This window comes from Lampris incognitus, chromosome 11, assembly GCF_029633865.1.
Source record: "Lampris incognitus isolate fLamInc1 chromosome 11, fLamInc1.hap2, whole genome shotgun sequence".
In the NCBI taxonomy this organism is placed as follows: domain Eukaryota; kingdom Metazoa; phylum Chordata; class Actinopteri; order Lampriformes; family Lampridae; genus Lampris; species Lampris incognitus.
In genome coordinates this window covers 42,146,202-42,174,085 of record NC_079221.1, presented here as the reverse complement: position 1 = coordinate 42,174,085, position 27,884 = coordinate 42,146,202, and the positions used below count along the sequence as shown (strand labels likewise).

The following is a 27,884-nucleotide window of genomic DNA, read 5'->3' as shown; positions in this document are numbered from 1 at the left end:
CCCCAAAGAGTGAATAAATGCTATAATGCAATTTAAAATGCAGTTTCTACTGTTTCTATCAAATTGCAACCCTCCTCCCCCAAGATCAGGTGGAGGGGTCCTCAGGGTAGATCAAAAATACGCAGGGGGTCCAGGACCCCAAAAAGGTTGAGAACCACTGGTTTAGAGACCCGCATTTAATTTGGTTGACGCTAGATCCAACGGGGTGTAGGCACGGAAGTAGCCGTGATTGGCTGTTGCGTCGGCCAATAGGCAGCGTGGAACCTCAACGCGCACTGACTTGAAACAAACGATCCGCACTGACACATTTAGCTGGCTAGCTAGCTTACAACTGACCTTAACATTACCAGATCGTACCGTAACGATAGCTAACGATGGAAATTCAAAGAGTTCAAACCCTAACCAACAACCAATCACGTCTACTTCCGTGCCTACACCCCGTCTTATCCATGCACGTTACAATATGTAGCCTACCGTCACAGTCACAGTGTAACGAACCACCGCGTCTCCGGAAGTGTTGACAAACTCATCCAGCAGTCCTCGCGGTGACTTACGAAATTCTTCCTTCTTTTTCATTCTGTCCCCCCTTTTCTCAGCACCCAACTCGTGTTTCCGAAATCGTTTGGGTCTCTCGTCCAGCCGACATCGTTCCCCTCCCTCCCTCTCCCCCCCCCCTTCTTCCCCGCAGCGAGCAGCGAGACGGCGCGCGTCCTGCGTCATGACGCAATATCGAACGCGAAAAAACTTGTCGAATAATTTTTGGATATTTTTTTCTTTCATGTATCCGTGATTATGCATAATCGAACGGAAACACGGGAATTTCCTTTTACAAAAGCACGTTTGGTCAAGAACAGTCAAAAGAAAGTTTTACATATTGTAGCGAATTCGGGGGACAACGCCGCCAACCACAGGAGCTGCCACGGCCGGGAAGCGAACCCGTATCGCCCGCACCGCAGGAGACATCGCTAACCGCTAGACTAAAGGGTCAGACTCACAACCTAGCAGCCAGCGTGTCTTCTTATCCATGCACGTTACAGTGTATATATATATATATATATATATATATATATATATATATATATATATATATATATATATATATATATATATATATATATATATATATATAAAATCTTGCAGTACAAAATTCACTCTATGCTCATGGTATGTGTCACTGAGATGATCAAATTGCGATAACCCCACCACAATAACGCCATAACATTTCGCTAAGGAAGAAAGCGGAACAGATGAGAATTAAAAAAAAAAAACACAAAACAAAAAAACCTAAACAGAATCAGTATCAGCTATCGCCACGGGTAATGGTGTTGCTATTATACTGTTCACATCCAGCCATCCATCATCCAAACCGCTTATCCTGCTCTCAGGGTCGCGGGGATGCTGGAGCCTATGCCAGCAGTCATTGGGCGGGGAGACACCCTGGACAGGCTGCCAGGCCATCACAGGGCCCACACACTTATCTCCTTGCAGTATTCAAAATATGCTCATAACTCATGAGCCCTTAACAGTTCTTTCCTTTGGATAGAATTTGCTTGTTAAAGCTAACACTTGGGGGTGGCACTGTGGTTAGCGCAGTCGCCTAATAGCAAAAAGGTCCTGGGTTCAAACCCCGGGGTAATCTAACTTTGGGGGTCATCCTGTGTGGAGTTTGCATGTCGCCTGTGTGAGTTTCCTCCCACAGTCCAAAGACATGTAGGTCAGGTGAATCGGCTGTACTAACTTGTCCCTAGGTGTAAATGTGTGAGTATATTGCTCACATTTATTTGGGGAATAAAGCAGCCTAATTTCAGCAAATGTCAGGTCCGGGCCAGTTTTAAAGGCCTGGCTTTAAAGGAAAGTGGCCTGTGAGCAGGAGACCTTGTCCTGCAGACTACCTTGTTAACATCAAACAATCCAAACTTTAAATCTGAGTTTTTTTTTACAGCCAAGCAGCCTCAAAGGAAAATAACCCTGCGGGCTGTGTGTGTTTGTCGGGGGCTTAATACATGTGTGTCTATCTGACAAGGAATAACTGAATTTACAACGCTCACCTGGATGTAGCCTAAGATGGTGATGTAAAGATGAGGGGAGAGTGGACTAAAGTGCTATATAATCAGTTTTACGTTAACCTAATGATCATTTTAGTCCCTTTATATTTGTGACTTTTCTGAACCAATATTATAGGATATTTGATTTAATACAGGAAAATCAATATAGCCCCCATTTTACCCCTCTTCAAATAATCTGTGTTTACACTCACGGAGCACTTTATTAGGATCACATGTACACCTACTTATTCATGCAATTATCTAATCAGCCAATCATGTGGCAGCAGTGCAATGCATGAAACCATGCCGATACAGGTCAGGTGCTTCTGATAATGTTCACATCAACCATCAGAATACAGAAAAAATATGACCTCAAGTGATTTCGACCTCGGCATAATTGATGCCAGATGGGCTGGTTTGAGTAATTCTGTAACTCCTCATCTCCTGGGATTTTCACACACAACAGTCTCTAGAGTTTACCAGAAAGGTGTGAAAAAAAATGCAGTGAAAGGCAGCAGCTCTGCAGACAGAAACGCCTTGTTGATGAGAGGTCAATGGAGAATGGCCAGACTGATTCAAGCTGACAAAGGCTGCGGTAACTCAGATAACCACTCTGCATAATTGTGGTGACTAGAGAAGCGTCTCGGAATTCACAACACATCGAACCTTGAGGTGGATGGGCTGCAACAGCGCAAGACCACATCAAGCTCCACTTCTGTCAGCCAAAAACAGAAAGTTAAGGCGACAGTTGAAGACTGGAAAAACATAGCCTGGTTTGACGAATCTCGATTTCTGCTGAGGCACACAGATGTAGTGTCAGAATTTGGCGCCAACGGCATGAAACCATTGACCCAACCTGCATTGTGACAACAGTCAGGCTAGTGATGTAATGGTGTGGGGAAACATTTTCTTGGCACACTTTGGACCCATTAATACCAATCAATCATCACTTGAATGCCACAGCCTATTTGAGTATAGTTGCTGACCAAGTGCATCCATTCATGGCCACAATTTAACAATCTTCTAATGGCTACTTCCAGCTTCCAGCATGATAAAGCACCATGTCACAAAGCAAAAAGTCATCTCAAACTGGTTTCATGGACATGACAAAGAGTTCAATGTTCTTCAGTGGCCTTCCCACTCACCGGATCTGAAACCGATGGAACACCTTTGGGATGTTGTAGAATAGGAGATTCGCAGCATGAATGTGCAGCTGACAAGGCTGCAGAAATTGTGTGACGCAATCATGTCAACATGGACCAGAATCTCAAAACAAATGTTTCCAACATCTTGTGGAATCCATGCCATGAAGAATTGAGGCCGTTTTGAGAGCAAAGTGGGGCCCTACTCACTATTAGTGTTGTTCCTAAGAAAGTGCTCAGTGAGTGTATACTGGGGCCTTTAATGACGGAGAAAATCTATAAATAAGATGTAATGAAAGCAATAATGAGTTTGGCATTTGCCAAGCCTTACACACCAGCATCCTTACGCACTCAAGATCCTAAACTGACAATGCTACAAGATCATGAAAAACTCACTTGGTTCCTCTGGTGTATACAGATAAACATGCTAACTAACAAACAAACTCACAGCACTTCAAACACAGGTTTAACATTTACTTATTTACCTTTTTATTATAGAAACTGCTTCAAGTAATGGTTGAATATTTCCACAGCAATGTTCTCAAAAGTTTGAATTTCCTGAATTTTCTATATTTTTCTGAACTCAATTTTCAAGTTCTAATTCTGTGGATTCATTTACAATTTCGGCATGATGGGGAAAACCTAAGGCCTTAGAGAGATACATTTAAAAAAGAATAAAATAAAAAAAAGAAACTATAAATTGGCACTTTGTGCATACACTGCAGCTATTTGACTTTCTCCCAATAAAAGTATGTATGAAGGACAAACTCTGGGGCAGAATACTGAAAGCACGGTTCACATATTAAAACACTGTCAGAAAATGGCCTGGATAATGCCAGACATGTATACAAATATATTACAGTTTTCCTCTTACAAAGCTGTGTCCATAAGCTTGTCCTCAGACGTGATGCAGAATGAAAGTGGAAGGTATGTGTATGTTTGGTTCTCAGAATAAACACTTAGCATCAGAACAGTTTGGGCGTACATGTACACTCAGTAGAACATGTCCTGGTAGAGGTTCTGCCCCATCTCAATGTAGGCCTCCTTCTCCTGTGCACTCATTTGCTCCACTAGCTCTGGCCGCTGGCTCACTTCTCTGTATGAGAATGCCTTGCCCCCGACCATCACCATCGGCTCATCACCCATCCCCTCGTCATCATCGTCATCATCATCCTCTTCTTCCTGCCTATGCTGAGCGGCCACAGCTGGGGGAGGAGCCATGGGGGTCTCGTCCTCTGACTCACTGGTGTCGCTCTCCGAGTCGCTTGCGTTGCCTGTGGCCGAAGTGAGTGCCCTGGCAGCTGTGCTGGAACTGCCTCCGCCCGATGAAGCCGAAGCCCTTTTCTCATGAATGAGGAGGGTGCGCATCACTTCCTCTTCGTCTGACTGGTTGATGCCATGACCAGCGGCGCCATCCTGGGCTCCATGGGTGATGTTTCCAGCTGTGAAAAAGACAATTATATATTAGGATTTTCATATGCAAAAAATGAAAGACAGCAAAAACACACTGATTGATTTAATTAATTGGCTGATTCATGAATTAGCATCTTATTTGGATGTAGTCTCAGCTCTCTGCATCATAAGAAAGGAACCTCTGACGTGGAAGAAAAATCTCTACACAAGCTAATGGCTTCACAAAGCTCTAATTGCGCCAAGACAGTCTGTGTATAAGTCAAATTAAATCCCAGTGTCCTTCAGATGACATCTCCATTTCCAGATACCAAAAATGTTCCCAGATCAGAGACACACCTGTGATACGGGACTTTCGGGCAGCATAATGCATGCAATTTTCACAAGACTGGATTTAATTAATGAGCAGTCCTAACTCAGCCATGCACTTGTCAGCATCAGTTTGGCAATTGTGGTTTAACGGGAGTCTGGCGAGGCCCGATATCGGCGAGCCCTGGGGTGATGGAACAATATTAGTTTCAGGTGGATGAGTAAAGGAGGCCTCTGACAGAGAGAGATAACCCTGGCTGACCTGTAACTCCCATTTCCACCTGGCAACGCATGGAAAATTTAAGAACAAAGAATGAATTAAAAGGTAGGGACAAAGAGACAAACTGAGGGGAGTAGATAGGTTGGTTAAACAGCAGCAAGGACAAATTTAAACAAACAGTTCTCTCTCTCATAGCTAGGGTAAGGGAAGTGGAGAGAGCAAGGAAGGATGCAAAAAAGATACAAATAGGAGGAGAGGAAAAAGAAAGCGAAATAGAGATGCATTCTTTTAGCCCAAATTTGAACTTCCCTAAATATAAAAACAGAGCAAAAAAACACTAATCTTAAAAACCAAACAAATATGAGAAGAATCCAAAATTACGCAAACAAATAGAAGTGTCAGAGGGAGGAAAGCTGCACTCACTGTTCATAAGGGTGTTGGGTTCACTGTAAGCCCCCTGCACGGTGCTCTGGGTCAGCCACACAGGCCCTTCCTTGGTCGCCTTTTTCTCAGCGGCCTGCCTGCGCTGGTCCTCCTGCTCCTCCATGCTAATGACCACATTCTGGGTGTACAGGTCGGCATACGAAGAGCCCTTGTTGGACCAGGCCTCGCGATGTTGGCCAGCTGAGGTTGCTCCCGCCATCGCAGCGCGTTCACGGCTGGGGAGAGCAAGGATCAGAGGTTTAAGAAAAGTAGGTAGAAGCGGCTTGAGGTCATAGCTGAATGGTTCCATGTAGTTTAATTGCTAACGGGGGTAATGGGGAATTGTCTGGTTGGGAAAATCGATACCAAGAAGAATAGCTTGGTGCGGGTTTGGCTAAGAAAACAACCCTGACAGATGAATTCTTCAGAGGCCCAATACAAGGATATCTCTAGAGCGATAAATTGTGGCCACTGTGGTAAACCTATGCTTTTATGAATGTGGATCTAAAATCATTCGTCAGACATAGGAGAAAAATCCTGGAGCCGTTTTATCGAAAGTGAATTCCAGATTGCCTACAGAATCTGTGATTAAAGTAATAATCTCAAACAATCTCTCGTTACGTTACCATCTTTCTCCCAACAAGACGACACAATGACACTTCAGCCTATCGGCCACTGATCAAAGCCCCTACAGCTACAGTTATACAGAGAAATACAGAAGTGTGTCCGTGGCGACATTCCCCACAAAAATCCAAAGCGTCACACAGCAGCAGTTGGTCCACCAGAGAGGACCGGAGGAACAAGCACTGACTGATTGAAGTATTTGTTCTGACTTAATTATTTGTATTCTGGTTTTGTGCTGGACACACTAGACAGCGGTTTCAAAATTACTCCTTTTAAGTATATGCCCAAAAAGAAGGCAACTGGAAAATTTGAGATTGCCACTTTAAGCTTTTTCTGCCCAGTAACCTGTATTCCATTTTGTCACTAAATTATGCACTATACGTAACAAAATTATAAGAAAAAAACCAACATCGCTGTAATATTAATTTTTGCTGGTCTCAAGGCTGGTCTCTGATCTGCTGTCAAATCAGCTGCAGGAGGATTCTCGCATGGGAAAAGTAGTCTTGCTGTCATGCATGCTAAACATGTGAACTTGGTGCTGCATCATCTCCAGAGAGCTAAAGCAGTGACAAACCTCTGTTTGAGGGCGGGGATCTCTGTGGGCTCAGGCTCTAGGAGGTCGTGTGACAGGTTAACATCTTCCGTTTCCCGCAGCAGCACGTAGATGGGCTCGATCTGTTCGTTGAAGCGTGCCACCAGAGTCCTGGCATCCTTCTTGGGCACCACCGACTCATCCTCTTCCACTTCCGTCTCGCAGAAGGTACAGCGGAATGTCCCTAAGGGTGAAAGAAGGCCAAATAAGAGTGTGTTCAGAACAAGCCTCAAAAAGTAGGTTGTTGAGGCAGAGGACGAGTGCGTGAGTGCGTATGTGTGGTGGGTAGGTGAAGAAAACAAGAGGGAAATAAGTTATGATGGCTGGATTGAGGGAGATACAGTAGGAGAGATGAATTTACACAAAGAGCTTGAGAGAGGTAATAAAACGGCATCATAGTGCCACAGATTCCAAGAAAAGTGGGACGAGAAAGAAAGTCAAAGAGAGAAAGGAGGGCGTGTGCGAATCTTCTAAGCAATGCATATTAACATAATTGTTGACTAATGCATTGCTTGGCATCCACAGATAAAACTCCGATCATACACAAGGCACTGGCAGGTCACTTACTTTCAAGTTCTTGACCAACCACCTACTGAAAAAAAAAAACCCACCCAATTTACAGGGAAAACAAGACACCATTCTCTAGAAAATTATAGCTTACTGTGGGTGTCCTAGTTTCCAAAATGTAGACATGTTCAACCTATTTGACCCTAAATATAGATACACTGTCTATTCAAATATATTTTTATTCCATCATTTTGGGTAAAGTGTTGGTCTGTTGTTCCACGGCCAGGACAGAATCTGCATTGTTCCTCCTGGAGCCGAGGTTCGACAATCGGTCGGAGCCTCCTTTCCAGCACCCCAGAGTTCCTTCCCAGGGAGGCTGAGCAGTGTGATGCCCTGATAATTGGAGCACACTCTCCGGCCCCCTCATTTTAATGTCTCTGGAAATTTGTGGAGCCATATACAGAAGAACACTTTACTCAGTAAATTCACATACATTACTGCTCCATAAGTACAGGGCAGCAAAATTCAATGTATAGAGTGTGCCATACTTTATTTGCTTACAGATACTTCCGACCAGTAAGAAAAGGGCATGTGCACAGGGCCATCTGCCTCTCTGGCTATTTTCAGTCTCAATAATGGGACCTGATCCAGCAGCAGCACCAACCCTATGTCTGCCCTGTGCATGTGTGTGTATGTGAGAGAGAGAGAGAGAGAGAGAGAGAGAGAGAGAGCGAGAGAAAGGGTGGGACATAAAATTGCATGCAAGAACGATGGATATAGAGAGAAAGGATAGACAGTTACAGCAAGAAAGAGTGCATTTGTCAAAATGTGAAAACATGAGCACCATTTGCTCTTGAAATAGGGCTGGATAATGAGGAAAAAATAAATTCCTAGGGTCAACAACTCAAGTTGGCATGACACATTTTTTTAAAAATTTTATATATACTCTATTGATCCCCGTAGGAAATTATGCTCTGCATTTAACCCATCCCAGCCGTATAGCTAGCAGCAGTGGGCAGCTGCAGCACCCGGGGACCAACTCCAGTTCGTCTCGCCATGCCTCGGTCAGGGGCACAGACAGGAGTATTAACCCTAACATGCATGTCTTTTTTGGTGGTGGGGGAAACCGAAGCACCCGGAGAAAACCCACCGCAGACACAGGGAGAACATGCAAACTCCACACAGTGGACGACCCGAGATGACCCCCAAGGTTGCACAACCCCGGGGTTCGAACCCAGGACCTTCTTGCTGTGAAACGACAGCGCTAACCACTGCGCCACCGTGCTGCCTATAAGGAAAACCCATTTTTCTTAGGGTTGATGGCTTTGATGACAGCATTTGACAACCATTACCTTTATATTTGATGAACAAACACATGCAGACTCCTGGAGACCAGCTGAACTGTGAATGTCTAAGACATCTTCAAAGAGGATGCTATACCGGCATATGTGCCATTAAGCAAAGCACTTCACCACAAAAAGCACTAATGTGCTTCTTCCAAACCCATCATAAATGCACACAGATGTGTATGTACTTTGCAAGGAAACTGGCTAGTTTTTTTTTAACACACTTCCAAATGCTTGACTAAGTAACGTAACATAAAAGCCCCATTAGCTTATCACCACCATATATTTACCAAGAGCAATTAACAAATCAAGCATAGATCACTGATTTCGCCATTTCCCGTTTTGTGTGTGATAAACAGGAGGGATGAGGACCAGGCGAGTCAACAGAGCGGAGTAAAGAGAAGAAAACAGATAAATGCAGTTATTTTGTCTGCTGACAGCCAAGTCACAAAAGGCCAAAATGAAGCGAGTTGCGCCTGTTTGAACAGCGTGCGCATACATGGTACCCATAATCTGAAGAGCTTGAAACGAGACCATTCCAGTACCCAAATAGCCTAAGACCACCCACAAATAAGCAATATCATAAAAGCTCAATCATGCAGTTTCACCGAAGTATGCGGTCAAATGGCTAATTGTAGTCAAATTGGCTTCTCTCTCCAATTTACTTTCCAAATTGAAAGTAAAAGCATTTTGCTAAATGTGTTCACCCATTAATGAGATTTATTATCTTGTTTTGGGTCTCCATTACCTTACAGACAAAAGCCATTATCAGTGTGTGTGTGTGTGTGTTTGTGTGTGTGTCTGAAGCGAAAGTGTTTCTGAGTCAGAGTTGCTGGGAGAGAAAGTACAAACTGTGTTACCAGTCATAATCAAAAACAGCGTCAACTGCTAACTTATGTAAATCCATTGGGAGGGTAAAATTACAGTGGACCATGGTCCTCTGCCACAATGCACAGCGGCCAATTAACATACACTGGCTCTCATACTAGCGGAGATACAAACAGCTGGCATTTTGGTGGCAGAAAATGGCCGCTGGCAGTCTTTCAGGGGTGAGAGAGTGGAAAGCTGGAGTGAGTTTACAATGACATCTCGCTACTGAGGAGGGTGGCAAGCACGGACCTGGGTGTCACACTGTCGCAAGTGCAAAGTGGGTGCACAGAGGCAGAGAAAATAGCATGGCGGAGGGGACGACGGTAGAAGAAATGTGGCATGCCTCCCGTGTGTTTGTTGACCTTGTCGGCGACATAAATATCAGATATGACAGCCTTCCTTACACCTCCGAGGAGCAAGCTGCTAAACTCTGCCACGGAGAGGAGAAGAATGTTAGCAAGAGACTGAATAACTCTGTGAGTTTGCAGAAATGTGTGGGTCTGTCAGGCTGCTTGTCTTCAGTCTGGACTGCAATGTCTGATTATGTCTATTCCCTAGGCCTCAAGGGAGCTTGAGATTAGAAAGAAATAGAAATGTGAGACATTAAGTAAAGACAGATGGAGAGAAGGACTCAGTCAGTAGCACAGGTTAAGCTCTTATGTTCACCAGAGGCTTCTCCAAAGTGAAACATTAAGTATTTTATATGGGGCAGCAAAATAGCTGGATTTCTGAATGTGCGGGATCTTTAGAAAGTGTGCTTCTTTGCAAGAATGTATACTTGCTTTTTACACATTCAAGAAATTAAAAAAAAAAAAAACACAAAAGTGAAATATAAGAAAAATAAAAGCAATTTCATAATTGATTGTTAAAGTCCAACAATATTAAGCCTTGAGGAAACATGGTAGAAGTCCATAAATCATTAGTCCACCTCATAGAGAGTACGGTTTTAATAGTCCGTCCTACATAAAAATATTGCATAATCAAATTAAGTTTATTTTAGAAAGAAGAAAGAAAGAAATCCCTTTATTTTGTCACTGTACAGGTTACAATGAAATGTGTTCTCTGCATTTTACCCATCCTATTGTACAGGAGCAGTGGGCAGCTGCAGCGCCCGGGGACCAACTCCAGTTCTTCTTTCCATTGCCTTGCTCAGGGACACAGACCCTAACATGCATGCCTTTTTGACAAATTTCTCCGGTTTCCTCCCACAGCCCAACGGTCAGATGAATCAGCCGTACTAAATTGTCCCTAAGTGTGAATGTGTCGGCCCTGTGATGGCCTGGCAGCCTGTCCAGGGTGTCTGCACGCCTGCTGCCCAATGACTGCTGGGATAGGCTCCAGCATTCCCCCAACTGGGATAAGTGGCTTGGATAATGGAAGGGAATAGAATGTCTTTTTGATGGTGGGAGGAAACCGGAGCATCCGAAGGAAACACACGCAGACACAGGGAGAACATGCAAACTCCACACATAAAGGACCTGGGACAGCCTGGGGTTCAAACCCAGGACCTTCTTGCTGTGAGGCAACAGTGCTAACCTTTTCTTTTTTTTTGAGGGAACATAATCCACCGTCCATGTTTATTTACACAAGTACACGTTCGATCAAGCCATCCCTCATTTGGTTATGTTTCACAAACTTCCACATTTGCTCAAAATTATTTTCAAAGAACAAAGTGCTTATTTTCGGGTAGACTCCCATGTAGTTTTAGGCCCATCAATCTCCCAATACAGCAATGACTAAACTTTCAGTTTGTGAGAAACGGATTGGAGGTGCAAGAGTGCTACTGTGCCATATATATATATATATATATATATATGGTGTTTTTTTTAGAAACCATTAATGGTGTTGATAAAAGTATATATACATATATATATACATAAACACACACACACACACACTTATTTATTTATTCATTATGAGGGAACAAGTAAGACCTCTGGATAACAACTCATTTCCTTTCAGTGAGTTCTTAGAAAACTCTTTCAAATGTAAGTACAGGCATAAGTAAGGGTAGTACAAACCTAGCTATTACACACAAAGCAGTTGCATTCAACGTTTGCATATATGTAAAAGGAAATTTGGGCGAGGAAGAATTTTTTGTGACTGACGCTGGTACCTCTTGTGCACTTGTAAGAATGAATTTACGAGTGAGTTAAGAGAATGTTCTTGCATGAGCCTGAAGAAGCCTTGAAAGGACCGTGTCTCCGGGCTAAGAGACCAAGTGTTGCAGCCTCATCCTCTAATTACTGCAAAGCTCCATTTACCCAGCTGGTCTGAAAAACTGGTCAGTGTTTTCCCTCTTAGGCCTATTTATTCAAACAAGGAGTTTGTTGTCAGAATTAATTCTACTGTAGGCTGGTTTTGTGGCGACATCATGTTGACGATGCAGACAGACCATGAACAAATTATGCTGAAGGCAGCGGTGGAAAGACCAGGGCAAAAGTCAGTTTGAAATTTTCAGAAAATTCATTTGCCATTTTATGTGCATAAATAGTAATAAAAAAAAGGGTTTTGACCTTGTAGTCAAACTCTTGTTGTTTTGGCTGTAAGTGCTTGAATTGAACGCTCTATAGGGATAATGAGGCACCACAGTATTTATGTGATTACTGCTCTATATTCGACCTATTTGATTTCTCCGAGGTGAATAGAAAAAGGAAAAGCAAGCATGGGGTCAGCACTTCTGCTAGATATGCAGAGTAAAAAAAAATCTAATTTTTCTGTTCTAGCCCTATAGAGTTCAACCAAATACTTCCATTTATTATTGCACTAAAATGTCAAAATATGCAAATAATGGCAATCTCATAAAATATCTGATAAAAACCTTACAAGCAAATGGAATGAAATGAAAATACACTGGAGGAAATATACATTTACATAAAGACACAAAGTGCATACACCCAAGAATACCTCTCTCTCCAAAGTAACAAGAGGGCCAGAATGTGCTGAAACACCTGAGATCTGGTGTTGAGTGTTGCTGTCTTAGCACAAGCAGTCGGCTAACAGACTGACAAACACCACATGAGGCCAGAGCTCTCCTTTTGTCATTCTCTGCTGAGGTGCAGGTTACTGCTTCAGCAGCAGCATTTGATACCTTCTGATGGAGACACATAAAGACAACAGATGTTCGGAAGAAGAGACTAGAAAATGATGAATACAACAGATGTGGAGTCCCTATGAGGGAAATTAGCCCTACTTAAGATGTTCTCCTGACAGAATCAGTTTAAAGTATATTTATTTGGGGATGGTCAAAGATCAGTGCAAAGCCCCATTGTCCACAGTTGACTGAAATGTAATACATTTGTCAGAAAAGAACCCTTTCCAATCAAATTCTAGTTTGTACTCTACACCTTTACTCATTTGGGTTGAAGTGGCACATTGGCAAAAAGCTGTTGTGTATACTATTTTATTCAAACTTCCTATGGTAACATCTTTTTGTACATTTTGTCATAAAAAATGATCTAATTTCAGTTTAGTCGACTGAAGTCTCAAACAAGGTGCCATACCACACCCAAGTGTGATATTAGGCTTTTTAGAGACATTAGGCCTCATTCATCAATCGTTCGTACGCACAAATTTGTTCTTACACAGCTCTCAAGCTAACAGTCAGAAGCAAAGCCTGATGGTTATTTGTAATTCCTTCCTCCTAACAGCTATTGTCTACCTCTTGCAATGAATAATCAGCCAGGCCTGCGAAGAAGTCAGTGTGAGCCAACTGATGTCTGAATTCAGGGGTCACCCCGGTTCCACACTGGTCTCTGAGACAAACTTCAGGGCTAAAAAAAAATTCCTTGGGTGTGTAAAGAACAAATGAGGCCCAACGTGTTAATATGTACGCCATTACTCCCGTTTCTAGCACTGGCAAAATTACGTAGTCTTTCTCATCGCTATTAATGTGCAGCGGGGGCACTTTTCAGTGGTTTCTTTCCTTCTAATTTCTTCATGGATTACTGCACTACATTTAGCAATGGTAGTGTGCACCGACCATGCAGCCTTGGTACATTCAGTTACTGAAAAGTTAAGGACTCTTGGCCTGGTTTCTTAAAAATTAAGCTAAGCTTTCTTTGGAATTGCACCTATAGCTCTGAGGTTTTTCTTCTTTTTTTTTTAATTTCTTTATTTGTTTCTGCCCACTGACCTCAGACTACCTTAAAATCTCTTTTACTATAATCCACAATCAGGGAACAGAGCATCAGGAGTTACATTTTCTACATTTTCATTTTAAGTGTTTTGGTAAAGCTTTCTTAGACAATGTTGAAACTATGTCCTGTATCTATAGAATTCATCAGATATAAGGCATGCACACGTCTACCATACGGGTGGCTGTGGATGGGCCTAGACGGGCCTGGGCCAGCCCACTTGGCACTGAGGCCTACCCGATCAGAAAATCCTTTCTCCGATTTTCTATCCTACACTCTGATTTCTGGCTATGATAATATAATGATATCTTACATGTTATAATTTCATTTAGCAGATGCTTTTATCCAAAGTGATGTACATCAGAGTTAATACAACACAAGCAAGGAGCTAGTCAGGAGGCAACAACGCAAGTCAGTGCCAAAAAACTAGGTGCAAGTCCGATAGGACATAGGTGTCAACAGGAAGTGAACAAAGGCCCATAGGGTGCATAGAAGCAATTTCTTTTTTTATATTAATGCCATCAGTTGTGGAGGTGTTTATGAAAGAGCTGGATCTTTAGCTTCTTCTTAAAGATGGAGAGAGACTCAGTGGATCGAATGGAGTTTGGTAACTCGTTTCACCACCGGGGAACTACGGAAGAGTCTGGCTTGTGACTTAAGGCCCTGCTGCGGCGGAAGTGCCAGGAGCCTTTCACTGGCAGAGCGTAGTGAGCGGGACTAAGTGTACACCTGAATGAGGGAGTTCAGGTAGGCGGGAGCCGTTTTAGTTGCCGTTTTGTAAACGAGCATTAAGGTTTTGAATTTGATGCGGGCAGCTACTGGAAGCCAATGGAAGGATATGAACAGCAGCGTGACATGTGCTGTTCTGGGTTGGTTGAAGATCAGACGCGCCGCCGCGTTCTGGATCATTTGCAGAGGTTTGAAAGTGCGTGCAGGGAGACCTGCCAGTAAGTAGTTGCAGTAGTTAATGTGTGATATTACAAGAGCCTCTACCAGGAGTTGTGCTGCATGCTCAGACAGGTAGGGTCTAATTTTCCTCATGTTGCACAGCTCAGAGTGATTTAGGGTTTAAGTTCAAATGAATTTGAACTGTAAGCTTCACCCTTTCAACCAAATAGTAGGGCTGGGTATCGCCAGTGATTTCCCGAATCAATTCGATTCAGATTGACAAGGTCCAAAATCGATTCAATTTCCGATTCAACTCGATTACGATACAGATTCTCAGAGAGCAAATGCTGTGAATTGTATAAGGAACACTGTGATGGCCCTGTGATGGCCCAGCGGCCTGTCCAGGGTGTGTCCCCGCCTGCCGCCCAATGACTGCTGGGATAGGCTCCAGCATCCCCGCAACCCTGACAGCAGGATCAGCGGTTTGGATAATGGATGGATGGATAAGGAACCCTCTAACCTGCTGCATTATTAAAAATATTAATATTTACATTAAGAATTGGCCCTAGAGCAGTTTCTGATCTTAATTTCCATAGGTCTGTAATTTTGGTTTCACACGTCAAAGAGGGGGGGGGGATTAAAAGATCAATTCAGGAATGAAATGAATCGATAATCAGATAGTTATGATGAAGATCGATTTGAATAAAGAAAACGGTTAATTGAACGCAGCCCTATCAAGTAATGCTGCTGGAATGCTCATTGAGGACCGTTGGTCTGAGGGCCTCTTCATTTCACACAGGCTCATCAACTCATGCTAGAAAACAGCCTGCCTTGACACCTGGCAACAGGAAACAAAAACTTTTTCTTACTCTGCACATTAAGAGCTTGGGGGTATGATGCATTTTCTTCAAGGAACTTTTTCAAAATTATCTGTTATACCTCTACAACACTGGTGTGCTCCAGCTTGGTCAGGCGTCCCTACAGACACAATTGGCCATGTCTGCAGGTGGGAAGCCGGATGTGGGTATGTCCTGGTTGCTGCACTAGCGCCTCCTTTGGTCGGTCGGGGCGCCTGTTTGGGGGGGGGGGGACTGGGGGGAGTAGCATGATCCTCTCACGCGCTACGTCCCCCTAATGAAACTCCTCACTGCCAGGTGAAAAGAAGCGACTGGCGACTCCACATGTATCAGAGGAGGCATGTGGTAGTCTGCAGCCCTCACCGGGATCGGCAGAGGGGGTGGAGCAGCGAACGGGATGGCTCGGAAGAGTTGGGCAATTGGCCAGATACAATGGGGAGAAAAAGGGGGGAACCCCCCCCCCCCCCGCAAAAAACCCAACACTAGTGTGTGGGCAGACAGTAGACATAAGACTAGCATATTTGACACAGTATTAATACATGCAGTTCATAGGTAACTAATGTGCGACTGCTGATATTTTTTTCCCCCCAATCATTTTCAACAACGTATTACTCACACAGACAGCATTTAGCCTATATTTAAGCCAGTAGGTCTAATTTACATGTATGGAATTGAGAAAATTTGGTTGATATATTATTTGACATGTAAACAATTGCACTCAGAAAACAAGCTAAATAACAAGTGACCTGCTGGGAGGGAAAAGTATAGCCCTTTAAGCCCTAACATTGCCACCACAACAGTGAAATGAGGAGGTTCTGGTCAATCAAGCAGCATCTGGGTTACCTTGGTTGTGTCAATTGATTAAATTCCAATAATGTCAAGTGTGGGCTTAAGTGTAGCCTGTGGTGATTGGTTATTTTGTTTAATCTGTCCTCCCAATTCTGCAATTCCTGACCCACATTCTGATGGGTAAGATGACTAAGACCTTTTGTTTGACTGTTATAACCACACACAACTGAACATGACGGACTTACAGTCCATTTTGTAAGAAATTGTCTCTCGACAGGTGTCCGCCCCTGTGAAGACAACGTCAACATGACGGACAGAAGCGCCAAAGCAACAAAGAAGGAAAGAAATTGAGAGGGACGGTGGAAAATGTAGTTGGGGCGGGGGGGGGGGGGGGGGGGCAGGCAAAAAAATGAGAAAAGGCGAAAGGAACAAGTGAGCAGTGGGTTAGGTTAATGAAAAGCCAAGGGAGGAGAGAGAACATAAATGATTACAGGACTGCTATTGCCCTACCTTTTTTTTTTTTTTTACACCAGTGGAATAAGGCAACCTGTTAGCAATGTTGAAAGCCGTAGGAACTGAACTGTCCAGCCAGGCCATCTGCCCCATCAAACCACTTGGCTTTTCTGTTTGTTAGGGCACATACAGAATCCCCTGACTCGGTTAATGTTTCTTGGCAGGAAGACAGGGGGCATAACGTGCAGGTGCTGTAAAGTGCAGGTGCTGTTTGCCAAGCTGTGATGTGGATACATTTTATTGACTGGAATATTACCATGTTTTTCCTCAGGTTTCAAATGCATCGCAGGTAAACGACACGTTCAAATGCTGCATGCAAAGCCGAAGAATGGATTGGCATATATGTGCTGAAAAACCCTGGATTCGAGGCTGTTGGCTAAACAGAAATGAGCAGAACAGCAACAACGGCTTTCCGAGCTAATAAATCGTGGAAGTGTGAAAGCTTCAACATAGACGGCTATGTTTTGGTACCTAAAATACTGTGTAATTCTCACTTTACCTCAAGCAGAAAATTAACAAAACAGTGAAGAACGGGAGAGTGGTACTGACAAAAACTGCATGTGGACCTAGTGAGGCATGTTCAAATTAAACTGCCATCTCTCCCACTCACTGTGGCGTCAGTCACATCAGGCTTCAATATAGCAGCGGTGCCACAGCCTACAATAAAATGACTAAGCCCTCCACAGTCTTTGCTGTAGTGTTGCTCACCAATGACTTCATGCCCACCTTAGTTCCTATTTACAGCCCCATCCATATGTGCTTGACTGTTACAACAGTGAGTCATGCAATGTGTGAATATAAAATGAACTAGCCAAGATGTTTCTCAGTGTGTATGAAACACTGCTACCATTGGCCTACTTTTAAAAATCTCAGTTGTAGCAGTGATCGTCAAGACTGGTTTCAACATGAGAATATCAATTTTGGGTTTAGCCAAATCCTACCAGCAAACAGATATTGCTATCAAATGCATACAGAAAACTTCTGCTTGGTGCAATAGAGAAGGGACATGGGGCAGGTGCAGACGACTTTCATGTACAGTCCATGTGCCTGATCGAATAGAAAGTCTAGTCAAGGGGCGTCCGGGTAGCATGGCGGTCAATTCCGTTGTCTACCAACTACCAACATGGAGATCGCCGAATCGACTCCCCGTGTTACCTCCAGCTTGGTCGGGCATCGCTACAGTCACAATTGGCCGTGTCTGCAGGTGGGAAACTGGATGTGATGTGGGTATGTGTCCGAGTCACTGCACTAGCGCCTCCTCTGGTCGGTCGGGGGTGCCTGTTCGGGGGTGCGGAGGGGAACTATGGGGAATAGCGTGATCCTCCCACGCGCTATGTTCCCCTAGTGAAACTCCTCACTGTCAGGCGAAAAGAAGCGGCTGCCGACTCCACATGTATCGGAGGAGACATGTGGTAGTCTGCAGCCCTGCCCGGATCGGCAGAGGGGGTGGAGCAGCGACCGCTACGGCTCGGAAGAGTGCGGAAATTGGCCAAGTACAATTGGGGAGAAAAAAAAAGGGGGGGGGGGCAAAAAGAAAAAGAAAAAAAGTCTAGTCAAGAAGAGGAGTCAACGTTTTGTTTTGCATAGATATCTTTTATATCAGACAATAGTGGAATATGTCAAGGAACTCTATTAGTCCAACCATAATGAGGAGACGTGACAAGATATCTCTGCATATGTTCATAAAGCTCAAGGTGTAATTGGCCCGGCAGAAAATTGGCAAGTAGACATCCCCAAGACATTGCTGATAGATGTGGGCTACTGCAGTGGCTCTTAATCTGTGGGCTATTTTTATGAGGGTGAAACAAACGCAGCCTTTATACGAGTGAACTTCATGTCTTTATCCCTACCATCAGCTTGGCAGCCAGGCTCAGAGTCACTGCCACTTTGTTTTGTCAAAATATAGTGGATGTTAAGAGTGTGTGCGTAAGTGAGGGAGAAAAAAAACAGCACTTGCCATCTTCAACCCACCTCCCATCTTTCCTTCCATCTTCTCTTAGTAAATAATTCTGGGGGATGTGGGGGAATAGACACAGCAGTAGTGAACTGCAGATTGTGTAAATTATAGATGGTGGAAAGTGCTTGAATGCAAACCAGTGCTATTCAGCACATGCTCTGTGACCTACAGTTGAGGTCATATTGGTTTCCATTTTTGAGGGACAAGACGTCCATATAAAATATAATTTCATAGTTGAATCTTTTAAAAACATAGGGCAGCACATTATTTGACAGTAGGATAATCCAAATTACTGACAAGATTATGAACAAGTATATTAGAGGGACAGCTCAGGTTGGACGGTTTGGAGACAAAGCAAGAGAGACAAGATTGAGATGGCTTGGACATGTGTGGAGGAGAGATGCTGGGTATATTGGGAAAAGGATGCTGAATATGGAGCTGCCAGGGTAGAGGAAAAGAGGAAGGCCAAAGAGGAGGTTTACGGATGTAGTGAAAGAGGACATGCAGATGCTGGTGTGACAGAGGAAGATGCAGAGGACAGGAAGAGATGGAAACGGATGATCCGCTGTGGCGACCCCTAACGGGAGCAGCCGAAAGTAGTAGTAGTATCAAAATATAAACTGCAAAAAAAAGAAAAAGAAAAAAAAAAGGCAATTCATACACTATACGTAATACAACTTGCACTGGGGAAGCTACCGCATGTTATATAAATCCTTGTAATGACCTCTCACATGAGTACATGCTAATTTGTCATGTCTGTAATTCAAGTTAACTTGCATAGGTTTTACCAATACACATTATCAACAGCAAAAGGGACTTCAGAATAGCATTCAATTACAGTGAAGCCACCATATACTAGCTGCTTCCAACCTATTCTCATGGGGCAAATTGTGAATTTGTAGCAAATGCAATAGAATCTAACCTGTATTGACCTCACTGACATCATTAGCCCGCCATAAGTGTTTCAATTTGCACTCATTATCTCAGCATAACATTGTGTTTTCCATTTACCTGAAAGAGTTTATAATTGCTGGGTTGATATTAGAATAATCTAACCAGAAAGCCTTTAGTACCGATACAAACAAATGACTCAATGGGTGCCTTAGTTTTTTAACACCTTGATGAAAAGTAAACTCTGGAAAAACGAGTGAAGAAAATTGAAGTGGAGTTGGAGGCTGCAGAGGCGGAGAGTGTCGTGTGGAATGAGGCACGTGGATGTAAAATTCTATTGCAGACAGGCTTTATCTAGATAGACTACTAGATTATTTTCCATGTGTTTTCTTTATAGCAAAAGAACACAAGTGTCTTATTAATGAACAGTGTGGCTGTTTTCCACATAATAGTTCTACAAAATCTTCATCTTGTTAGTTCCAAGCTAACTTAACTGCCTCTGGATGTCTTTCTGAAGCTTAACTTAGCATTGACTGCCACCTAGTGGTAGAGCCTCAACCACAACAGAAAGGAAAATAAAAATGGAACAACATTGTGTCTCGTGAAGACAATCCCCCCCCCCCCCAATTATTGATAAGCATTTTAATAGTTATCAATACAGGATTTCCAACTTGGTGTAAACTAAAGTGTACAGTTACAAATGGCAACTCATTTCTTCCATCTTGGCTTCTTCCTCAACTTCCTGCCCAAGTCCCCCTTTTCTCCAGTCTACCTCAGGTTGTCACAGTATTACATAAAGCCAACTGTATTCCTACCATCCATTGCTGACAGAGTTTTGTTTCTTTTGTGCAACAATAGGTAGTGCAGTTTAAGAGTATGACCAAGAGTGCAGAATGGGCTCACCTCTCGTTTTTCAGCATCAAGTACACTTTCTCATTTGTCCAATTTATACTTATAGGCAAAGAATCAGACAAAAGAGCCACACACTGTGCTGATGGCTCCCAGCAAGTTTAACCGAGCAACGTCTCGATCTAACCGAAATCTTCATCAGGTCTTGTCAAATTAAAATTGCTGGGAGACATTAGCACAGAGTGCGGATCATTTGTCTGATTCTTGACTTTTATTTTTGATCCAGCACGGGTATAAGAGTTTTTTGGATGTGCGTACCCTACACTCAATTCATACTTAAAACCTAAAACAGACTGGGCATCCGGGTGGTGTGGCGGTCTATTGCGTCGCTTACTAACACGGGGATTGCTGGTTCGAATCCCCGTGTTACCTCCGGCTTGGTCGGGCGTCCCTTCAGACACAATTGGCTGTGTCTACGGGTGGGAAGCCAGATGTGGGTATGTGTACTGGGCACTGCACTAGTGCCTCCTCTGGTCGGTCGGGGTGCCTGTTCGGGGGAACTGGGGAGAATAGTGTGATCCTCCCATGCGCTACGTCCCCCTGGCGAAACTCTTCACTGTCAGGTGAAAAGAGGCGGCCGGCGACTCCACATGTATTGGAGGAGACATGTGGTAGTCTGCAGCCCTCCCCGGATCGGCAGACGGGATGGAGCAGCGACCAGGACGGCCCGGAAGAGTGCGGCAATTGGACAGATACAATTGGATGAAAGAAAAAAGGGGGGAAATTCCACAACAAAAAAAAAACAACAAAACGAACAACAAAAACAAAAAAACAACTGTGCTGCTGCTGCTGAAATAAAGTTGGACGAACCACTGTGTGGAAGAAAAAAAAAACTTAAACATGTCTTTATTTTTTTTTTTACAACTTTGTTTATTGGACCTGTGATGGCCTGGCTGCCTGTCCAGGGTGTCTCCCCGCCTGCCGCCCAATGACTGCTGGGATAGGCTCCAGCATCCCCGCAACCCTGATTAGGATAAGCGGCTTGCTTAATGGAAGGATGGATGGATAAACACTTGGCATTAGGAATGAGCCACAGGCTTGCGAAATGAGGCTCAAAGATTTGTTAAAAAGCAAAAACGTGGCCGCTCTGGTGGCCGAGCAGAATAAACCGCCATTCTTGCAGTCCGCTCGTCATGTGGCTGGGAGGTTCGTATCCCAGACTCGCCGTAACCGGTCACGGCCAGAGCGTCCATTCATTAGGCCACCCTTACCCGAGGGATAGTGGGTGTAGATCGGTGTAGTGTCCGGGGACTCGTCATTCTCCAGCAACCCCTCTGGCCCACCCAGGCGCCTGTAGCAAAGCAACTGAAAGCATTCTCCCTACGCCTCCTTCGCGGCCTGAAGGTGATGCAATCCACGCGAGGCTTCAGTGTGTAAAATAGCGAGAGCAGCGACATGAGTTTGAAGGAAGCTGGTGTTACGCCTATCTCCTTCCTGTAGAAACGTGAGCCAGGGCAGTTATTCGACAAGAGTTCCGGCCATATGCCATTGGGTTAATCGGGTGGGATAAGGGGAAAAACTAGAAGGAAAAAAAAGCAAAAACGTTTTTCTAACACCATCTTGCTTCACCAGCAATTTACCAAAACAACTGGGAAGCACTAGGAAATATCACCATTTCCCCGACAACAACGATTAGCTGGCAGGCTGCCTGGTAATTGCCATGACCTGGTTGCTCAAGTATGCACACCTCTAAACTAGCACTTTGTTGAAGCACCTTTTGATTCTGTTACAGCACTCAAGTCTTTTTGGGTAAGCCTTGGCACATCTTTACTAGGCACTATTTTTTCCACTCCTCTTTGCAAAAACGTTCTAGATCCATCAGATTGCGAGGGGCACAGCTCTCCTTAGGTCACCCCACAGATTTTCAGTTGGATTCAGGTCTGGGCTCTGGCTAGGCTATTCCAAAACCTTGATATTCTTTCGGCGAAGCCCTACCTTTGCTGATTTGGACGTATGCTTTGGTTCGTTGTCGTGCTGAAAGGTGAAATTCCTCTTCATCTTTCTAACAGATGCCTGAAGGTTTTTCACCAAAAATCCAACTGGTACTTTGGAGCTATTCATGATTCCCTCCACCTTGACTAGATCCCCAGCCTCAAAGCCTGATGCTGCCACTACCAGATTTTACCGTATGGTGTTCTGTTGGCGATGTGCTGTGCCGTTATTGACACAAACACACCTTTTGGAATTATGGCCAAAAAGTTCAACTTGGGGCGTCTGGGTAGCGTGGCGGTCTATTCGGTCGCCTACCAACATGGAGATCGGCGAATCAAATTCTTGTCTTACCTACGGCTTGGTCAGGCGTCCCTACAGACACAATTGGACATGTCTGCAGGTGGAAAGCCGGATGTGGGTATGTGTCCTGGTCGCTGCACTAGCGCCCCCTCTGGTCGGTCAGGGCACCTGTTCAGGGGGGAGGGGGAACTGGAGCAGCAACCGGTACAGTTAGGAAGAGTGGGGTAACTGGCCGGATACAATTGGGGAGGGGGGGGGGGGTTAAACCTTGATCTCATCAGATCCTAACACATTTTTCCACATGGTCTTGAGAGAGACTGGATTTATCTTTTTGCCAAATTTAGCTGGGCTTGGATTGTTTTTTTTTTTAAGTGAAAAGGCTTTAGTCTTGCCACCCTACCCCATAGCCCTGACATGAAGAATATTGTCACACGTAGGGAGCAAGTAATTGCTAGAAATTTCTGCAGCTCCTTTAATGTTACCACAGGCCTCTTGGCAGCCTCCTAGACCGGTTTTCTCCCTGTCTTCTCGTCAATTTTGGATGGATATCCTGTTCTTGGTAATGCCACTTTTGCTCTATATTTTCTCACTTGTTGATGACTGTATTCACCGTGCTCTATTGTATAACTAATGCCTTGGAAATTCTTTTGTACCCTTTCCTGATTGACAACTTTCAACAATAAGATCCCATTCATGCTTTGTGAGCTCTTTGTGAACCATGGCTTTTGCAGCTGGATGCAACCAAGGTGGTGTCAGGAAAATCCAACAGAAATAGCTGAACTTCATTTGGGGTTAATCACAGTCACTTTAACTGATGGCAGGTGTATACTACCTACTATTTAACATGAGTTAGAATGTGATATGTTAATTCTGAACGCTGCCACATCCCAATTATAAAACGGTGTGCACACTTATGCAACCAGGTTATTGTAAGTTTTCCATTTTTCCCCCTCAAATGTTTCTGATTGTTTTTCACTTTATTTTTATAGGTTGCAATTTAAAAAAAGAGGAAAAAGTTGTGACATGGTGGAAGGGGACTCCGCCAGGAGCATCGGAGGAGGGTTCAAATTCTTCTACCATGGTGCAAATGGGAGGAGAAATGGGATAGGGGTAATTCTGAAGGAAGAGTATGTGAAGAATGTGTTGGAAGGTGAAGAGAGTGTCAGACAGAGTGATGAGTATGAAGCTGGAAATTAAAGGTGTGTTAATGAAAGTTATCAGTGCATATGCCCCGCAAGTTGGATGTGAGATGGAAGAGAAAGAAGAATTCTGGAGTGAGTTGGATGAAGTGGTGGAGTGTACCCAAGGAGGAGAGAGTGGTGATTGGAGCAGACTTAATGGGCATGTTGGTGATGGGAACAGAGGTGATGGGTAGGTATGGTGCCAAGGAGAAGAATGTTGAGGACAGATGGTGGTGGATTTTGCGAAAAGGATGGAAATGGCTTTGGTGAATACATATTTCAAGAAGAGAGAGGAACACAGGGTGATGTATAAGAGTGGAGGAAAGTGCACACAGGTGGACTAAATCTTATGTAGGAGGTGCGATCTGAAAGGGATTGCAGAATGCAAGGTGGTGACAGAGGAGAAGGGGGGAAAGTAGCTAGGCAGCATCGGATGGTGGTCTGTAGGATGACTTTGGAGACCAAAAAGAGGAAGAGAGTGAAGGCAGAGCCAAGGATCAAATGATGGAAGACTGTTGGTGTGGAGTTCAGGGAGGAGTTAAGACAGGCAGTGGGTGGTAGTGAAGATTTACTGGATGGCTGGGCAACTACTGCAGAAATAGTGAGGGAGACAGCTAGGAAGGTACTTGGTGTGTCATCTGGACAAAGGAAGGAAGACAAGGAGACTTCGTGGTGGAATGAGGAAGTACAACAAAGTACACAGATGACGAGGTTGGCAAAGAAGAAGTGGGATGGTCAAAGAGATGAAGAAAGTAGACAGGAGTATAAGGAGATGCAGCGTAAAGTGAAGAGAGAGGTGGCAAAGGAAAAGGCGTATGGTGAGTTGTATGAGAGGTTAGACACTAAGGAAGGAGAAAAGGACTTGTACCGATTGGCTAGACAGAGGGACTGAGCTGTGAAGGATGTGCAGCAAGTTAGGGCGATCAAGGATAGAGATGGAAATGTGCTGACAAGCAAGGAGAGTGTGTTGAGAAGGTGAAAGGAGTACTTTGAAGGCTGATGAATGAAGAAAATGAGAGTGAGTGAGAGTGAGGGAGAGAGAGAGAGAAGGTTGGATGATGTGGGGATAGTGAATCAGGAAGATGGATTAGCAAGGAGGAAGTGAGGGCAGCTATGAAGAGGATGAAGAATGGAAAGGCAGTTGGTCCAGATGACATACCTGTGGAGGCATAGAGGTGCTTAGGAGAGATGGCAGTGCAGTTTTTAATTAGATCATTTAACACAATTTTGGAAAGTGAGAGGAGGCCTGATGAGTGGAGAAGCAGCATACTGGTACCGATTTTCAAGAATAAGGGTGATATGCAGAGATGTAGCAACTACAGAGGTATAAAGTTGATCAGCAACAGCATGAAGATATGGGAAAGATTAACAGAAGCTAGGTTAAGAGGATAGGCAATGATTAGCAAGCGATAGTATGGTTTCATGCCATGAAAGAGCACTGCAGATGTGATGTTTGCTTTAAGAATGTTGATGGAGAAGCATAGAAGGCCAGAAGGAGTTACATTGTGCCTTTTAGATTTAGAGAAAGCACACAACAGGGTGCCAAGAGAAAAGGTGTGGTATTGTATCAGGACGTAGGGAGTTGCAGAGAAGTATGTAGGAGTGGTGCAGGATATGTATGAGGGCAGTGTGACAGTGGTGAGGTGTGTGGTTGGAATGACAGATGGGTTCAAGGTGGAGGTGGGATTATATCAAGGATCAGCTCTGAGCCCTTTCTTATTTGCAATGGTGATGGACAGGTTGACAGACAAGATCAAGGCAGGAGTCTCCGCGGACTATGATGTTCGCGGATGACATTGTGATGTGTAGCGAGAGTAGGGTGCAGGTTGATGAGAGCCTGGAGAAGTGGAGGTATGCACTGGAGAGAAGAGCAATGAAAGTCAGTAGGACCAAGACGGAATACATATACCTGAACGAGAGGGAGGACAGCGGAATGGTGAGGATGCAAGAAGTAGAGGTGATGAAGGCATATCAGTTTAAATACTTGGGGTCAACTGTTCAAAGTAACGGGGAGTGTGGAAGAAGAGTGTGCAGGTACGATGGAGTGGGTGGAGAAGAGTGTCAGGAGTGATTTGTGACAGAACAATACCAGCAAGAGTTAAAGGGAAGGTTTACAAGATGGTTGTGACACCAGCTATGTTATATGGTTTGGACACAGTGGCACTGACGAAAAGACAGGAGGCGGAGCTGGAGGTGGCAGAATTGAAGATGCGAAGATTTTCATTGGGAGTGACAAAGTAGGACAGTATTAGGAAAGAGTACATTAGAGGGACAGTTCAGGTTAGACGATTTGGAGCAAAAGCAAAGAAAGCAAGATTGAGATGGTTTGGACACGTGCGGAGGACAGATGCTGGCTCTATTAACAGAAGGATGCTGAATATAAAGCTACCAGGCAAGAGGAAAAGAGGAAGGCCAAAGAGGAGGTTTATGGATGTAATGAGGGAGGACAAGCAGGTGGCTGGCGTGACAGATGAAGATGCAGAGGACAGGAAGAGATGGAAATGGATAACCCACTGTGGCAACCCCTAACGGGAACAGCAGAAGATAGCAGTGCTTGCAAGTGAGGTATAATGGAAGACTGCTGCAAGTTTGCTACATATGATGACAAAATGGAGTAAAGGAAGCCAGGTAAAACTTTTATGGCACCCCCCCCCCCAAAAGACAACATACCTACACCTCACCACCCCTGCCCACTAATAGAAAATTTCAACAGGAAACATCATCAATAAACACGGGCCAAGGTGTACCAAGTTAGTTTGAATTCAAAATGCATTGCTTTGCCATTTCAGTCATTTGTATATTGTTTCTGACCCATCACACAAACCCTATTCCTGACTTAGTTCAGTTCCATCACTCCTATATTTCCAACTTTCATTCATTTTCCCCCATTTTTTATATTGCATTTAGGATGAATTGCTATTTTTCTATCGCGCATTTAAAATGCTTTGGTGAATGGTATTTATCCAAGTATGAGAATGAAAAAAGAAGACTATTCCCTCTATTAAACATCTGTCATAGAGTCCATATCTTGTTGCCTTTAATCCTGCCAACCTTCTCATCACATCTCCTCTTATTTATTCATTCTTTTTTTTTTAATTTGTACCTGTCATGGCGTCAAAAAGCTGGTTAGCCTCCAAGTCAGTAAAGGTTGAGAAGCAACAGGGACAGCGAAAGGAGGCACGGTTGGTGGAGTCCCGCTCATCCGTCTCAATGCGTCGCCGCATGTGATCCAATTTATACTTGACCACATTGACCAACAGTCTGTTGGGGGGTGGGGGGAGAGGAACAAATGTAAACCAATGTGTTGATATGGTGCCAATGTAGCTAAAGTGTAGGGCTGTCCCGAATCCTATTTTCTGGGCTCCAGAGCTTTGGTGGTAATCAACAGTGAATACTCACAGCTACTAAAGTGTAGTGCATGTTTGTGTGATTGGCATTAACACTTATTATAGGTATCGCTAGATGGTGTCTCTCATAGGATTATGGTTTACTTTTTAACCTTATGAAGATGTTGTGGGGCTTATTGAGGACCACTCATCCAAGTTCAACAGCTCATGATATATAAACACACCGGATCAATTGTATTGGCAAAATTCGTACCAAATACAAACCTGTAATTGATAAAGTAGTAATTGTGGCGTGTCGTCTTGCCTTCTTGATCAGTCTCTACCCGCATGCGGCACTTAACAAATTTGTCCCCCTTCAGAGTGTTAAGTACCGAGCGCAGCTGCTTGCGGTCAAACTTGAGCAGCTCCAGCATGTCTTCCTCACGTACACAGGGGTTGCGAATCAGCACATCTAGAGCCAACGCATGCTCCACCCCGTAGAAGCCCCGGACCACCTGCTTGGCTAAACGCTTCAGTGCTGCAGGGACTTCTGTCAGTAATTCTGGTTCTGTCATCTTCTACTGCAAAGCCAGTTAGTAAAGTTGGCAGCTGGGGGTGAGCTGAAAGATATCAGAGGATAGTTAGTCGTCATCTGTATACATCTTGTAATATGCTTGCCTATGTCTCTCTTGCACCGTTTGACGACGCCGCAGCCCG

The 27,884-nt window shown here is 44.1% G+C and overlaps 1 protein-coding gene across 2 annotated transcripts in view; it reads right to left on the bottom strand.

The window, feature by feature from the left end:
- Nucleotides 1-3,663: 3,663 nt before the first annotated feature.
- The window catches only part of gtf2e1 (general transcription factor IIE, polypeptide 1, alpha), a 25,872-nt gene continuing 1,651 nt past the window's right edge, over nucleotides 3,664-27,884 (bottom strand). For both annotated transcript variants that reach the window (XM_056289033.1, XM_056289032.1), the window contains exons 2-6: nucleotides 27,453-27,787; nucleotides 26,945-27,102; nucleotides 6,748-6,949; nucleotides 5,550-5,785; nucleotides 3,664-4,629 (exon numbers count right to left, since the gene is read on the bottom strand). In XM_056289033.1, coding sequence (XP_056145008.1) covers nucleotides 4,181-4,629; nucleotides 5,550-5,785; nucleotides 6,748-6,949; nucleotides 26,945-27,102; nucleotides 27,453-27,742 — 1,335 coding nt within the window. In that variant the 5' untranslated portion in view covers nucleotides 27,743-27,787 and the 3' untranslated portion in view covers nucleotides 3,664-4,180. The remainder of the gene's footprint in view (nucleotides 4,630-5,549; nucleotides 5,786-6,747; nucleotides 6,950-26,944; nucleotides 27,103-27,452; nucleotides 27,788-27,884) is intronic.